The 17175-nt window shown below is 44.7% G+C and overlaps 1 protein-coding gene across 1 annotated transcript in view; it reads right to left on the bottom strand.

Moving 5' to 3' along the window:
* sbf1 (SET binding factor 1) overlaps positions 1-17175 on the bottom strand; it is a 30766-nt gene extending 13591 nt beyond the window's left edge. The window contains exons 1-13 of the mRNA XM_068755008.1: positions 17007-17175; positions 10255-10340; positions 9856-10002; positions 9365-9478; positions 9068-9178; positions 7948-8025; positions 3938-4043; positions 3149-3281; positions 2946-3054; positions 2079-2192; positions 812-889; positions 363-476; positions 135-263 (exon numbers count right to left, since the gene is read on the bottom strand). Of these exons, the coding sequence (XP_068611109.1) occupies positions 135-263; positions 363-476; positions 812-889; positions 2079-2192; positions 2946-3054; positions 3149-3281; positions 3938-4043; positions 7948-8025; positions 9068-9178; positions 9365-9478; positions 9856-10002; positions 10255-10340; positions 17007-17061 (1374 nt within the window). The 5' untranslated portion in view covers positions 17062-17175. The remainder of the gene's footprint in view (positions 1-134; positions 264-362; positions 477-811; positions 890-2078; positions 2193-2945; positions 3055-3148; positions 3282-3937; positions 4044-7947; positions 8026-9067; positions 9179-9364; positions 9479-9855; positions 10003-10254; positions 10341-17006) is intronic.

Raw genomic sequence — 17175 nt, 5'->3', positions numbered from 1 at the left:
TCTCACATCTAAAGCACGTACTTGTGAAGTACCTCCTGAATCAACTCAGAAAACAAACGTCTCACACACACGTGAAAGTTAACGTCACTGAACTGCGTAGTAAAGAGGTGGCTGGTGGGACACATTTAACTCACATCATCAAACAGATCAGTGGCTCTGTAGGGAGGCCCTCTCTCCGAGACGAAGCCAGCAAACGCCATCCCATCCAGCACCTTCATCAGGAAGTCATCCTCTGTCAGCGACCTCTGACCCAGGAAGGCAGCCTGCGGAACACACAGGTTACACTCTTCAATCAGGAAACTCAGCACACACCAACGGAGGATTGGTCAGAGCTGAGCAAACAGCCAGCGTTCCTCCCAGACCTTATGGAAGCGGATCACTGGCTCTGGGTGAATGCGGATGATGTGTAAACACCAGCGGTAGCCCTGGAAGAGCCGAGCAAACAACCAAAGGAAAACTGCCCGGATCTCCTTATCCTGAAACGCACAACGACACAAGACTGAAGAACCCGAGTGGATTCAGAGTCTGGAAAACGTGAAGAATTCCGGACCCGCAGGCTAATCTAGTTTTGAACATTCATATCCCGTCTTCATGCCAAAAACAACAATATATAAAATACTCTTTTGTAATTCAACATCAGATCAATCAGAGCAGCACAGATTAATACAGATTGAAATGAATACATTCAATCCTATCAATATTTATGGCTGAAGATATAAACATATTCATTCACTCTGACATCGTGCAGAGATGTTAGGTTCGGGAAAAACACTTTTTACGGAAACCTCAGCACGTGATTGGCTTTTCTTACCTGGATCTTTAGCGTCGAGGGTTGCATGGAGGATGGGGGAAAGGCATGATCAGCTACCTCCAGCTCTGGATCCAAAACCTAGAGTAAACAAGAACAGATCACTAATCATAAACAAACGCCTGTAGAGTTCGTTTCTTCTGCATTGTGTATTCTGGGTAATTGAGCCAAGACCTCCTACAAATACGGTGACATCACAATTTCTATTTGCCGTTTTTCCTTTTTGAATATCTTTGGCTAACACTAGAAGTGCCACAGCCGAGCCATTTGGCTTTTCTACCTAGAATGTCCAAAGGGAAGCCAAATGGCTCGATTAGTTTCACCATTGACTGACTGCTCTGTGGTACTTCTGATTGCTCATTGTTCATGAATAATGAGTGCTACACTCAATAGATTCATTAATAATGATAATAATGATATTACAGACTGGAATAGCAGATATAGAAACGTTAACAACTACTCTCTAATGTGTTTTTTGAATTAATTAGTGACATAAAAATGAAATAATAATGACTTGATGTCTTTTGTGGAGACACACAGAGCCCAGAGGCTCTTTGTGCCGCTTTCTCGTAATCAGTGTTATAAAACCTGCATTCCATGCAAAGTGATTAAAGGCAGTAAAAGAAGAAAACTTGAAAGTTATTGGAATTAATTCTGGTATAAATTCTGTAAAGGAAACAAGAGAGTGTTTAGCTGTTTGTGCTGCAGACAGCGGAGAGGAGAGGAGCTCAACGCGAGCGTCTGTCAGGGGTTTGATGTCTAATCAGACGAGCCCAGAACAACATATTATGTTCACTTGTTAGTCCTGCATTTACAAGACTTTGCATGTTATCAAGTATACCAAAGTTAAACTGAGGGACATTTCCTGTAACAGATCCATTTTGAAGCATATTTCAATAACAAGAAAATGGGAAAATCTGTTCATGTCATCAGACAAAAGCATTTATCATAAATGGAATAATGGTTGCGGCTGAAGGTGCAGGATGCCTAAGACATGGTATCTGATGCGGTGGTGCAGAGCAGGAATAGCACAATCATCACTATTTGCGCAAGGCAGATTAGTTTTTATATATAAATTGACAAAAGACGTGAGCACAAAGGCGGAAACCAAATTGTGAATCGTTTCCTGGCATCCTGACCCACAGCGCACCAATGAGGACTTTGTTGCTGCCTGGAAAGCACCCACTGGATGTTAATGACATTCCCCCCCCCCCCATGTGAGCAGCGGTGCAATCTCAGGCGTGTTCACAGATCAGGCTGAGGCTCTCACCATGGACAGCACAGTCTGGGTCTGCTGGAGGAGAGGCTCAGGCAGCAGGGAGATGTGGACACACTCAGGGATGGTGACCGTGCCCCCATCCAGGTCAGCAATGATCACATCCAACTGAAAACACACACACACACACACACACACACACACACAAACAGTTTCCATCAGCAGGAAGATACACAAGGAGGTTACAACAAAACCAAACACAAAGAAAAGGTCGTCTCCGTCGCCAGGACAGGATGGAGGACAAGGTGCAACCGCATCCATTGCATGTTTCATCAGGATTGCATGAGTGGCAACTAACTCATTTCTTTGCTCAGGACATCCAGACAGTAATCGCTGTATTGTAAATTTATTTTGGCAAGATTTCCTGCTATAAAACTTGCACGTGTACCGGTATGCATGTGGAGAATAAAGAGACGGCAGCAGTGCAGGTGGTCCGGAGTTACGTTCCGAAGGCCCCGACACTAAACAATGTCTTTGTTAAACCAAACCCCCCCGTTGACGGACATCTTGGCCAACATTTTGCGTTGTCAAATTTTTTTTACCCCGCGTTGTGCTGGAAAAGCTTCCAGGGCGTACCCCACCTATTAAAAGTCTTTCTGGAAAAGTACTCAGGTTTTATTATTAGAAAATTAATGACGTCACTGTAATTAATACCTGGGAATATAGAGTAAATGATTACGCAGCCTCAGAGAAGTGCACAGACCTTCTCATGCGTCTGTATATAATATCTGGCCCTAGATTCTAACTGCTCCACTGTGTGACGGAGTTCCAGGACTTGATAATTAAGACAAATCTCCAAGAATCTGCCTGTGCCAACATGCAACAGCCTGTTATATAACATGTTTGGTGATGTAAACCCACCAATTCTTGCGTTTCCGAGCGAAAGAACGAGTTGACACCAATGATGAAGGGGGTGGGGGTGCTCAGGACCTCGAGCAGTTTCCCCGGCAGAATGGGAACGTAGGTGAAGCTGAAAGGGCCACAGACAGAGAGAGATTTTACAGCGCTGCTCATCTGCAGATGAAATGAATCCTGAAAATGAAAGCAGAAGAGTGGAGTCAAACCTGTATTTGAGGGGAAACATGATGGCCAGCAATCCACGACAGGCGTCCGTCAGTCTCTGGTAGCTGCTCGACAGGAAAAGGATCTTATGTTCCGTCAGGGCCGCGCAGAACAGATACAACACATTCACTATACCTGAGGAAGAAGAGCATCACACAGAGACGAAGGCTCATTATCTGAAAATCTAGATGCTCTAGTAATCTATTTTGACGGAACACTGAAAGTTCCTCGAGTACTTAGAGGTTAAAGCTTTAAATTCACTTCTTAAAGCTATTCTATTCTATGTTAGATGATTAACACACTATTAACAGGGTATTTTAAGTTCAAGCGGTTAATCATTAACACAGTTACATACTGTAGGAACAGCGTATCATTTCAAATTCAAATTTTTATTGCGGGTAGAAAATCTGTAAGTGTAGAATAAACTATAAAAAACGATATCGCCTTACTGTAACCGGGAGTGACGGATTCCAAAGTTCATTCCAGGAACTAAAAGAGTTTCTGGCTGTTTTAATCCAGATTCATCCTCTCAACAACAAGGAGGAGCCTGGGATGAGACGTTTGCCACCATTGTTCATCCCAGAGTGTCTGGTACAGGTCCAGTCTAACATCCGACTGGTTTAAGTGGTTCCAGACCAATAATGGCCACCACCATTAATATTTCATGTTTTCAAAACTGGACGATACGGACAGTGAGCTGGAAAGCCAATAAGTCGGACATCCTGGAGCTCGAGCCAAATCACGAGTCATATATTTGCAAATGGGGCAGCCAACGAGGGACTGAATCGTACCGAGCTGTCTGAAGAGCTGGGCCACGCTGCAGCCGCTGACAGGAAGTGAGTCATCGATGGGGGTCTGGATGACTTGCCGGTCTCCAGCTCCTAATGTTATAGTCCTCTGTGGATTAGAGCGACAGGGAGAGAAAAGAACAATTTGCAAAGGGAGGTGAGAAAAGCAAAGAACCAGAGATCTCTTCTCAGAAAAAGAGAAGCAGAGCAGCGAGAGCCAGTGACAGAGTGATGGAGAATCCCAGAAGCTTAGCAGGTACATCGCAAACAAAACACAAGCCATTCCAGCCAATCAGGACTCGACGCCAACAACCTCGCAGCTGAACGACACCAGCATCACCAAGGCAACAGGTCTTCATGGCAAGGCTGAAATAATGGCAGGGGTCATGCAGCCGATTTGCAGTTTAATGCGAGCACAGAAGAAAAGGAGATTGATTGGATCGATTTAGAGCCATGAAATCAGTCCTAGCATTAAATGAACATCTGCAAATTTACCAGTGTGGAAAGGCTTATCACAGTTTAGATTTAAACTGCCTTTAAGGATATTAGAACAGCAGGGATATGTTGTGTCTAAAAACTGTGTCCCACTCATAACCAAACTGATCCACTGTGTCCCTGACAAATGACAAATCTGCAGGAAGATGACGCGATCTCTTGATTCCATGAAACATGAGTGAACACATTTCCATCTATTGTGTGTCCTTCGTTAATTCGGGCAACACAGTTTGCTCAAAATGAAAATTCAGTTATTTTTCTCACTTCATCACAATTCTCCTTCCTCTTGCATCGTGAACGCAAACTTACATGGGAATATTTGTATTACTGCTACTGTACTGTCTTCTTGTCCCCTGAGGGGTCACCACAGCAAATCAATGCTCTCCACTTCACCCTGTCCCTTTGCATCGTCCTCCCCAACACCAGCCGCTCCCATGTCCTCCCTCACTGCCATTATGTCTCTTCTCCTGGGTCGACCTCTAGCCCTGTTCCCTGGCAGTTCCATCCTCAGCATCCTTCTACCGATATAGTCCCCGTCTCTCCTCTGGACATGTCCAAACCATCAAAATGAGTGTAGAGTCCATATAAACCTAAAAAACCTAAATTACTAAAACCAACTGAATCACATTATCTTGACCAGGCAACGCTGGATCCAGATGCATCGTGGGAAGCGAGTTAATCGAATCACCAGCCTCCTCTAAACTGCTCCGTCTACACAAGATGTCGTCCACCTGTGTGCTCCTCCCTCCACCCTTGTAGGCCCACCCCGTGTTCTTAACACCTGGATTAATATGTAATGGCAGACATCCAAGATGTAAATCAATCTTTCTGAGGAGCCCCCAAGCTTCACAAACCAGTGAACAGTGACAGCGGTGCACTGGGACAGTTGGGAGGCAAAGGTGCGGCTTAATCTCATGCCATCTACAGCAGCAGCAAACACAGGTGAGCTGTTATTGATTCAATATTGTGACTCATCGTCTAATCATCAGCACTATTCAATTCACTGTTTGGTCTTTGATGACTGATAAAAGGATAAAAGGTCGGCCTTGAATGACCGAAGATAATAACTGGTTTGTAGTGTTTGCTGGAGTAGCAAGCCAAGTAAGGTCGTTCAACACATTGAATCACCAGTTTAAAATGTGTATTGATGTTTTTTAATGTATTTGTCAACAACCCCTTTGAGCACCCAGAAATACAGAATGCCGTATATTTACATAACAGAGACATGTCCTCATATAAGAACTTCAATTATTGTTAAATAGTATTCATTAATAAAAATGTAACACACTTATAGATGCAAATAACTAAACTACAGTATTATTACATGTCTATCTATTCCTAGTGTGATATAAACATGTGCTAACCACAAGTACAGAGGGATAATCGGAGTCCAAAAATATAAATTACGTACTTAAAATATTTAAATGAAATGATTAGCTGAGGGTCACATATTGAATCTGTGTCAAAGCGTCCAGATTGGCTCTCCTGCCACAGGATGTGTGTGTGTGTGGATTGGTTGAAGGGAATGGGTGGAGGCAAGGAAGCAGAAGAAGCGGAAGCCGATCTGTGACGAGGAGAGAATGAAGGTCGGCTGGGCATACCAAACTCTCCTCTCTCTCTTCCTGGCCCGGCTACACGAGCATCCAGCAGAGACGCGCAAACATCACCCGGCAGGATAAGACACATGTTAGAAACGACAGCAACCGTAATGCAGCGGCGCGGCAAAACAAGGAAGCTGCACAAACAACGACACGTAAACACGAGCCGCAGGACGACAGCCGTGTAAAAACGGAATGTGCCAAACGAAGAAACGCCGTCATTTAGCGTTCAGCAGAACAGATGGAGCCTTAATTCCTGAGCCCAAACAAACAGAGCGAAAGAGAAAAGGATGTAAATAATTAAGAGTCTGTCATATATAATTACAACAATAATAATATTGTGGGCAGCAGTACGTAGATGGAAACACTCAGCGGTTGTCGACGATGTCACAGCCATTATTTGGAAACGTCTTGGAAAAGATTAGATATTTTAATGTGGCTTTCTAAGAGGTTATTAAAGAAGCTGCTGTTTATGAACGCCTGCATCCTCACATGGATTTAAAATGACATGTTACTGGTGAGATATGGACATCCAGCAGATGGCTGGCTACACTCTCTCCTATCTCAACCTTACAGTCACCAACCTCCTCCAAACTGCTCCGTCTACACAGGATGCCGTCCACCTGTGTGCTCCTCCCTCCACTCTTGTAGGTCACCCTGTGTTCTAGTTTATTCTGGAAATAAGTATTAACTACTGCCATTTCTATCCTTTTGGAAAAGTCCACCACCATCTGTCCTTCTAGGTTCCCGTCCTGAACACCAAACTCGTCCATCACTTCTCCATCTCCTAGTTCCTTCACCAACATGCCCATTGAGGTCTGCTCCAATCAATATCAGCCTGTATACACGCATGGTGAGTCGATAATGTGTAAGACACTGAGGGTGATGAATTCATACTGGCCTCAGCTGTAACTGCTTCGTAACAAATGAAACAAACTTCTATCAGCTCTATTAAGTCGCAAAACTTTAGTTAATCAAAGAAAGTACTCGGTGCTATAAAAGTATTTATTACAGAACACAATAAAATAAGTGACACAAACCATCGAGTGCGTTTAACCTGCACAATTATGTGATGCCAGCTATTAACCCAGCACATAATATAGAAATGAGGTTACAGAACTGTTTGCTACGTGTTGCTCTAACAGTATTCAGAAATGTCAGCGCGCTGTGTGTTTAAACAGAGCAGACCCTCCGTGCAACGACAGACATTTAGAGTGGCTGATTAAACAGCTCTAGGAATGTGTGCCGTCTCTTTTACAAGTGGCGTGTCCTCCCGTTGAGAACGGTTTGTGCTCGGCTGAGTCATTTCTGACCGTCTCAAGGAGCTGTGTGCTGCTATATGGATGAATGCGTTTGCATTCCATTCTAGGTATTACACAGCTCTTTAATGGAACCACTGATCACCAGTATGATGACTGAGATCTGGCTCCGGCCTGTGTTTGCACATGTGTTAAGTGTGTGAGGTGAGCTGTGCATCAGTCTATGTGTGTGTTAAGACCGATTAGATCTGATTCTCTCATTCAGGCGCTGCCCGGTACGAGCCCATCTGCCATCCCATATGGTCTCCCAGCAGCTGAACTGCAACCCGCACGGCGACGCTTTGGGGAGTGTGTGTTTGTGTGGATGGCTGAGAGACTGGGGGAACAAAAATATACGTTTTAAAATGCATATTAAAGCTGCAACAAATCAAGTTGATGACAAACACAAGATAAGAAAAAAAGAGAAATTAAATATCCGAAGCTGAATCCTGAAGAAACTCTTTGATCACGGACACAAAAAGCGGGTCAGAAGTGGCTGAAGCGCCGTCAACCACACATGATCTGCAATGACTGACAGAAAACAGCTCGTCTCTGTGATTAACCAACTCAGTAGGACTGTGCTTATTGTTGATTGGTGGAGCTTAAACAAGAGTAAAGTTACCTGGAGACAGGCCAGTAGCCAGTCACAGGCCAGGGCCTGAGGAACTGTGTCTACACTACAAACTGGGGACACACTTATCTGTAACACAGAGGAACCAGTGTACAGTAGGTGCACAAAAAGACACAGAGGTGGACCGTCCAACTGAGGACAGAAACGTTCAACATGTGAATCAACAAGTGTAACAGCATTCCCATCAGATTGAATCACTTACTACACACAAATACCTGAATAACGAAACAGAAAGAAAAATCACTTTTTATCTGGGGTGAGATTAAGAACATGGTTCTAACCAAATCTATTAAAAATGGTGAAACAAAAAATACAAAAAGCAAAAGTCTGACAAATAAGCTCTTAAATACAACCCATATGTATGCACAGTGCATGTTTGGGTCAGCTTACAGGTAAAGGTGAGCGTGAACACGACTGAGACAGCCCCGCTGGAGAAAGGTCACCGGTACCGAGCAGCAATGAAACACAATATGCAGGTTTGTTTGTTTTCCAGTCTCAAGCGTTCACGCAAGGAAGGTAGAAAGAGAAAAGAAGAAGAGCTCAGCTGCACCCGCCGGGAGAATCAGCACCCTGGAGAGCACCGCGACACCCGGCAGTGCCCTATAGAGAATAGACCCTTCCGCTGTACAAGCTTGACTTCACTACAGCAATGACCATTTTAATGCCATCGACGTCTAGCTAAACACAAACGTGCACTACCAACCCTGACATTGAACCCTGCCTCTCTTCAACGACCAATAACGCCAGAACAACAAATGGTGAAAGAAGAGACTTTAATCTTTAATTTGGTATGTTTGGTGTTTGTCATAGTATATATATAGTATAGTATAGTATAGTATAGTATCGTCATGGTAGAAAATATTCTGTGAAAATATGGCAAATGAGCAAAAGAAACGGGGCACTCAGCACATAGCTGAGCTGAAAATGTTTGGCACTGAAAGAGTTAATCAGCTGTGCTGCTGAGCAAGGCATGAAATGACAACAAGATGTACGAGCGCACAGCGTCAAAGTTAACCGTCCCCCCTCGATGAGCCGGGTCAGGCATCAAGCTAGAGCGCTAACTTTAGCCTTTGAAGTGGGGTGTGAGAAACAGATGAAAGGCAGCAGTTACCTGAGAGCCTCCAGCAATGGGAATGAAACAAGTGAGGAGATTTCCAATCACCGTTTCCAAAGGGACGGACAGGCCATCGATATGAACGGTGTAGATGAGCCCAAGGCAGTTCTGCGCAATAAGAGAGAACACAGAGGTCAAAGGCCAACATTCGCGTTGTTTCCTATTAAATTGACGGCAAAAAAAAAACCTTCAATGTATTTCTCTCAAGATTATCCAGGGGGTTCTATAGACCATGCAGAACATATATACGACAATATGCAGAGCTGGTATTTGGATCTGTGGTGTCTCTCGTACCCGGAACACCTCTGTGTAGTCCAGGTGGGACACCAGCACCAGGCTCTTAGGGGCAAAGACCTGAGCTGATTGGACGACAGCCAACTCCTCTTCATCTTCCTCGCTGGTCTCTGCCTTCTGCAGCCGAACATGGAGGATAGAAAGAGCAGTACTTAGTCATATCCCAGCACGTCTTTCCACACATATGAACGTTACAGCAGAGCATCTTGGGAATTCCTTGAAATAAACATTTGCTGCACTTGTTATTATAAACTGTTATTATAAACTGTTATGATAAACTGATATGTAAAATCGAGGGGTGCACCGATTGCAATTTTCTGGCCGATCACCGATCACTAAAAAGTCCCGAGCTGCCGATTCTGGCCGATGTTTTCAAATAACTGACGGCATACACCTTCAATGTTCCAGTATTATTTTATTTAACACAAACAGAACTTGTGCAGCAGGTTACACAATGTCGTAACGGCGAGGGACCATGTCCTAGCTGACGCCTGCCTCACCTTTGAGCCGTCCAGACCCTCCCAGAAGGTGAAGCAGGCACAGTAGTGACGCTCCGAGTTGATGTCGGTCAAAACCGCTACGAAGAAGGAGGCCGGCTGCCGCTCAGGAACCAGCTGCCAACCGCTGGGCTGACAGAACTAGAGTTGAGGTTGAGGATGGTGAGAGAGAAGACACAGCGAAACAGGAACAACGGTTAGAATTAGACGATGGAAGAAAGGAAGAGTAATAAACCAACGTGGGCGACTACATGTTCCTCCGGGACCTCGGGCTGATTCTTCCTGGGCTAGGCTATCATTAACGTAACGAAACAGGCGCTAAAGATTTCCCCGTCCGCTCTAATCGTATTACAAGTCTTAGTTCGGATCGCAATGTAATAAGTGTTAACTTACCAGCTCAATGCCTTGTGGGAACGGGCTGTCCTCCCAATCTTTCTCAGGAAACCGCTGGAGAATGTGACCTTGACCCTCCCCCTCCACTGCAGAGACACAGAAAGGGTCAAATGAAGAGGTCAGCCCATGATTATCAGCGGGTTTGTTACGTATATTAGGGGTGCACCGATTGCAATGGCCGATACCGATTGTCTAGATAACTGACTGCATACGCTCTTAGTTTAACGTGTTTAACGTGTTCATATGTCAACGGCGGGTAATAACAAGAATTAACATGGCACAGCTCATTTTCTCTTTTTCACCAGACAGGTGACTTTCTTTTCTCATCTCCATGTCCAGCCAAGCTAAACAGGCGCTCGCTTTCAATGCGGCAGGGGGCGGAGCCACAGGCTCAGGCAAGCGCCGGCAAGGCTGACGGTGATTTACTGGCCGAGCAGAGCAGGAGAAGACAGTGGCCGACTGTCAGACCTCTGCGGAGATAGAAAGATCGGTGGATAAGTTAATCAAGGAAATCGGCACCGATCGATCTTGACTTTTAAAACTTTACTTTCTTGAGCATCGTGAGAACCTGAAAGCGGCACCTTTGACAACAGAGTGCCTTTCTGGCTGTAACACTTTAAAACAAGCCCCCCATCTTACTCGGTTGTTCAAAAGAACGACGCAAGACTGATGGGATTTGAAGTTCCGCTGATGTTTTGTGGACTAAAAAGTCCGGGCAAAAGTGAGTTTTTCATAATAGGGGACAGCAGAGCTCTGTGCTCAACGGCTCAAACTATTTCTTGATGACTTTATTTCCGTGCTGCCTAAATTATTGTCGACTTGCAATAATGTTACGGCTAGCACTTCGTCATTTGTTTCACATCTAGGCCAGAAGCCACACGGCAAGCTTTCAGCAACATAACTCAAGTACAGGTGAAACTTGGGTACATAATGCGAGAGCAGCCAAAGCTGCTCTAATCGTCAGACGACCACTCTGCTAAGGTAACGTTCATAAAGCTCTTTGGGTGAAGACATGGCGATGCATGACTTTATACGCCACACCCTATGACAGCACTTTCTCTGCTATCCACCCCAGCTTGCTGCTGCACACACACGTTTCATCAGCAAGCAAATATGTGGGGGGGCTCACACACGCAGGACAGGCTTGTAAGTAATACGAAGGAGTGTGAGTCATTCTCTGATTGGAAGCAGCGACAGAATGAAGCTCCTTATTGGGTCAGGGACAGGAAGGATTAGGACACCAGTATGTAATTCTGGACATTTAGACATAGAGTTTTCATGTTATATTATAGTAAATATGATTATGTTACATAGTCCATCTTTAAAACCAGCAGAGAAGCTGCTGTTTAGGGCTCTGCTATGTCTGGCGACCACCATCACCTTTTGGACATTTCCTTTGCGAAAAAGCTTTTTAGCAACTCGCATCCTTCCTTCCAGGTCAAATAAAGGTTTTCCAGGAGAGGAAGCAGCATTAGAGGCAGCCTCAGTGACTAAACATTTCAGGAAAGTGGGTCGCGCTCCATCCAACTTAAATTAAAATGTCACAGACTTGATCAATATCAATCTCACTTCTGATTTTTTTTCTCACATCCTAAGGTATTAAATTGCTTTTTAAATAAGTGGGTTTACTTGTAAATTCATTTTAAACTTGAACTGTAAATCAAACAGTCTGACAAAATGTGACAGAGTAAACCTGACCTGCATCAACGTGCATAAAAGGCATTTCTTAAAGTGCAAAAATAACCTGTTAAACAAGTCATGCTACTGTGACGCGTTGCACCATAAGGTATTGTGGTTCCAGCACATGGACAAGGTGCCGAAAGCCTTCGTTTTCTACTACCGACTACGCATAAATCTTTACAAACCGCCGTTATCTTTATAGCCGGCGGAGAATCCGGTAGTAAATGCGAGTGAATTTTGCATATGCGCGGCTGACTACGACACAGCCATGAATCGATTCCGCAAAATTAAAAGGAAATCGATCCAGAATCGATTTAAACGATTTTTTTTACCCAGCCCTACCAATGAGACAAATAAAGTTTTTTTTTTTATTATTATCTGAACTGGAAATTGAAACACGCATTGTAACTGGGGAATTTATCTGAATGTGTCTACTTATGATAAAACAACAATACAATAACATAAATTAACATTAATGTGTTCCAGAACACCCAAATGTCCAGTCATCCACCGTTTCTATATTTGATGAGGATTCTCAATGGGACAGACACCCTTGATCTTCAAATAAAATCTTCAAATGATGCAGTCCTTGAATTGAGACACAGCTAATATGTGACAGGCGTTCACCATAACCTCCACCACAGACGGAGCGTAGACAATGCCACAGGAAACACAGTAAAGCCACAGAGACATTCCAGCCAGCTGTCTGATTGGTTGAAGGAAGCCGTTCATGCCAACGCAGACACACGAGCATCAGAGCAGCACAGCCTCGGCCGCGACCCGGCATCACTCTGTCGCTTTCCCCATGAAAGGCAGATTGTGAAGGCTATTTTTGGAGGGCCAAAAAGGCTGCAGTCCGGGCTCCGAGGCGATGGAGGAAGTGGCTGCCCACAGGCAGGCACTGCTGGCAGCATCTCACACACACACACACACACACACAGTCCTGTCTCCTCCACCCCACTGGCGGAGACTCACTCTCAAAGGTTTATAAATCTCTTTAGGTGGACCTCTGCTTGCAGTCACAAAGCACCACACGGATTAGTCGCAGTTTTGCCACAATAACTGAAATCCCTGATCTAATACGGCAACTGTGTGGATCACATTCTACAGATGTTTAGTAATTTATCGTGCCTCAAGACATGGCCTCGATGTTTAAAGCATCGACTATCAAAGCACAATGTTGATTCCTTTCTCCCGTCACCCCTCACCTGTCATCGACACATGGCATCAAGCATAGCTAAAAACAAATGTGAAAGTAGGTTTGATGATTATGATGAAAAAAAAAAATCATGTTCGTGTTTTCCCATAAAGGCCTCAAACACCCAGTTAAATGATGGGAGACGTCACAGTGCCGATTGATGGGTGGCAAATTTTACTCTGATCATTGTGCCGAGACGAAAGAGTCAAATTCTGGAAACTATTATTGTTTAAATCTGATCAAATAGTGAATGAAACGAGGGGTCGTCCGACAGTCGGTCTGCTGTCACTTCTCTGTCTCCGGCATTGTCCCACCCACAGCACCATCTGATTGGCTGTTTTACCCGTGGCATGGCTCTGCATGTACCCAATCAGCAGCAAGCTTTAAGAGTGAAGAAACTCTGGAGAGCACGTATGTTTCTAAGGCAAGTTAAGGTAGCAGACTCTCTTAAAATTGTTTTTTTTTTATCTCTAACATTGTTCTAAACATCCCAGTCCTGTACAACTCACAACTATTATTAATGTTACTGTTAGCGTGAACAAACTCAGTGGAAAAGACTTATGTGAGCCCAGTAATGTTCTAGAAACAGAAGCGGCAGCTCTGCTCACTTGCAGTCTCTCCAGACTCGTCTGTGAATCACTAAAAACAAGATTGCTGATCATATTGATCGGGAAGTAGTCGGTGATAACAGTAAAAAACGTGTGTGAGAGAGAGTAAAATGCAGTTAGCTTTATTGCAGGCTAACACGTTAAGGGGGTGGATAGAGAGCTGTGTCTGTGTCACATGAGAAGCTGCAGAAACTGACAGCAAAGCATCGTCTATCAGAGAAAACTCAGAGCATTAATGGTTGTTTAACTACCAACATATTTTAGTTTACTTTTTCGTTTGAGTTCGTATTATTCAAAATTTTGATGCCAATATTTTCACATTTACTGCAAATAAATATCGTCTCCAAATATCAGTCATCGGCCTCCTTGATTACTAACAATCCATTTCAGCCATAAAAAAAAAAAAAACATATCGGTCGATCCCTACGTAAAACAAGTGGTCAAACTAAAAGCCAGTCTTCTGTAGCTTTCTGTACAATGGATTAGTTCATTTAGTTCATTAAACAATGTCAGGAATCGCTAATCAGGCATCAGTTTAACTAAAAGTCAAACTGGCACTAAAATAAGAAACGAAAGTTAAAACCATTTTGTTTCAGCGGCTGACAACAATCACTGCTATAAAACTGTCAGAGACAGAAGTTACAGCAAACAATGTCAAAGTCACAATCACAAGTACGATCATCACGAAACTCCATGCTGGTAATAGACACAAGCTGACATCTGTAAACAGTGAGTGTGTGTGTGTGTGTGCGCGTGTGTGTGTGTGTGTGTGTGTGTGTGTGTGTGTGCGTGTGTGTGTGTGTGCGTGTGTGCAACTGGGTGTGGAGAAGAGGGTCAGACTTGTCGCTCCTGCCTAAAAGAAAAAATGTCCCGAATTCTATTTAGGGCTGATGCAGCACCCTAAAACTGCACCGCCAGAGGCACACAAATGGACCGACAATGGAGCCTGTATGTTTGCGCCTGTGTGTGTGTTTGTGTGTGTGTGTCTCTTCTCGGTTGCACTGCCTCACAAAGACACGCAAACACACAAACACACGGCCCTTTCTTGGGTTTGAAATACGAACGGGGAGACAATCTGGATTGTCGCTCTAAACACGTGTCCCCCCGGGTCCTCGAGCCAGTTTCCTGTTTGGACTTTGGACTGTGGATCCATCTAGCTGTGGTGGTCTAAGGCGCAGAAAGAGCTGCTGTCAAAACAGTGTGGACACGGTGTGGGATTTCTCAAGAGACCCTCGCTAGGACGACCACACCCCAAAGTCTTGAAAACCCACAAGCAGCCATCTTGGTTCAAAGACCCACTGATACAGCACCCACAGAATGGTAGATTCACGGCTCAATCAATGGGTTTATGTCTGTTACAAATATGAACCAGGACAAGATAGAAACATCTGCCCAGCCATCAGGATGTTCCGTTTGTAAACGCCCACCCAGTTTCTGTTTTTGACGGCGCTCTGAAAGACAGATGATGTCAGCGCCGAAAACCTTTCAGTGCCCGATGCATGCAAAACTTCAACTGTGACCGCAGAAACTGCTCACAAAAAAGCACACAGACAGGATGCACGAAGGATGAAACACGAGAGGAAGCACTTCTGTGCTTCACAATTCTGCCATTCTTATGATCGAGGACCATTCATTCCTGTGTTTTTCTTTACAGTCACATAGTGAAAGCAGGACTGATGCGGGAAACATCCAAATACAACCAAATACTAACACACGCATGCACAAATATTTCCTTCTCCCAGAGATGAACTGATATTGTAACACCTGTCTGTGATCGGCGAGCTCGCTTTTGAACAAAAACCGCGTAACCAGCATTTAAATCATTCTCCATCTCTTTTTTTTTAGCTACAGTCACATCACAGATCATTTTGTTTAACGCCATTCTTTCCCCTCAGATCAGATGTGGCTACCTTGGGAAGCTTACCTTCATAATTATGAGTGGTCTGTATCGTGCTCTAATGTAAACGCATGGGTCCAGCAGATATGTGCTTGAGGTACACTGGCTGAACAGAAAAGCATGCAACTTACAAAACAAGGATGATGCTAAAGATTGGAATTACCTCACTCCAGCAAATTCAGAGGCCGAAAGCCTCCACCTAGAAACTTCTGTATGAGGACCGTTGCTGGTAAACAGTGAGGCAGCAGTAGTGGGCCAACAATCATCATCGCCCTAAAGTGTTTGGGATTTAAAAGCTATTGTGGCTTTAACGTCTGCTGCACAGATGCTTTGTTTTTTTTTAATGGGCTCATTCTGTTCTGCGTTGCATTAAAACAGGAAGCAGCGTAGGCCGTGTCTAACGTTATGACATCCTGTATTCAATCCCCCTATGTAAAAAGAAAAAAAGTACAGCGAGATGCAATACAAAGCAATCAGAGAAGTGATGCAGGTTTGCGCAAAGCAATGAGGCTTTTTAGCCACGGAGGGCTTGCAAAGTTACAATTTGCATGATTGAAGCAGGCCCATTATACTACACCGATGTAGGCCAAGGCTCGGGCTGAAGGGAGGGGGACTCAGATAACGGTCCAAAACCCCGTCCCGACAACAGCCCCGGTCCGAGGGGGGGGGGGGGGGGGGGGCTCAGGGAGGGGCAAACAAGCTATCTGGGTTAATCCACACAAAACTCAAACAAAGACAACAATCGCTAGCTCCGCTGAGGAGAAGCATCGGTTTCTACTGTGAAAATATGTCTTTAAGTCAAAGTGAAACTCGGCAGGGGTTTCGCCGCTTTGCTGCAACCACGGCGCTGTCAACTCACTCCCAAAAACCCCCTGCGTCAAGTCATTAAAAACATTCAGCTTTTAACTGCGGCAGGTGTGCACAGGATACAATATGCAGCCAGAAAACGGAAACGTTTAAATAAATCCGCCTTGTGTCACAGCTAGCCGAGGAGCCCAGGTACTCCCCCGGAGCTAGTGGAGGCTAACGCTAGCTTTTAGCAAATAAAGTTAGCCGAAGTTTGCTGTCAACAAAGTCACGCGTTTACTTTTGTTAAAGAATAAAATAATTCTGTAGGATAAGCAATGCAAAAGGAGTTGTGCATTAAATATTTACTATCAAAAGATTTGCAGTTCACCACCTGGCAGACTAGCATTTAAGTACACTAATCCCGTGGGGCCTACACATCCCCGGCCCACAGTATACGGCTAATAGCGAGCGGACATCGCCTAAACTCGCCCAACGCTGAGTGGCGGCCCCGCCTCGGCCCCGCCTCCTGCTCATTCACAGCTAGTTGAAGCTAAAAGGACAGGCTAACTCCGGCACCCACCTCGGTTGTCGAGGTCGTAACCGACCACTAAAAAGTAATCGGCGAGCCTGGCCATCTTTTTGAGCTCACGGCGTCAGGCCTTTCTTGCAAAATCCTCTTCTTTCAATGCCCACGATAATCCATTTACGTCCTGCTGGCAACAAACGCATCTCCGGCAACAGTAGCATCC

The sequence above is a fragment of the Brachionichthys hirsutus genome, chromosome 22 (assembly GCF_040956055.1).
Source record: "Brachionichthys hirsutus isolate HB-005 chromosome 22, CSIRO-AGI_Bhir_v1, whole genome shotgun sequence".
Taxonomy (NCBI): domain Eukaryota; kingdom Metazoa; phylum Chordata; class Actinopteri; order Lophiiformes; family Brachionichthyidae; genus Brachionichthys; species Brachionichthys hirsutus.
The sequence above is the reverse complement of the archived record's forward strand: the minus strand, read 5'-3'. Positions and strand labels throughout refer to the sequence as shown.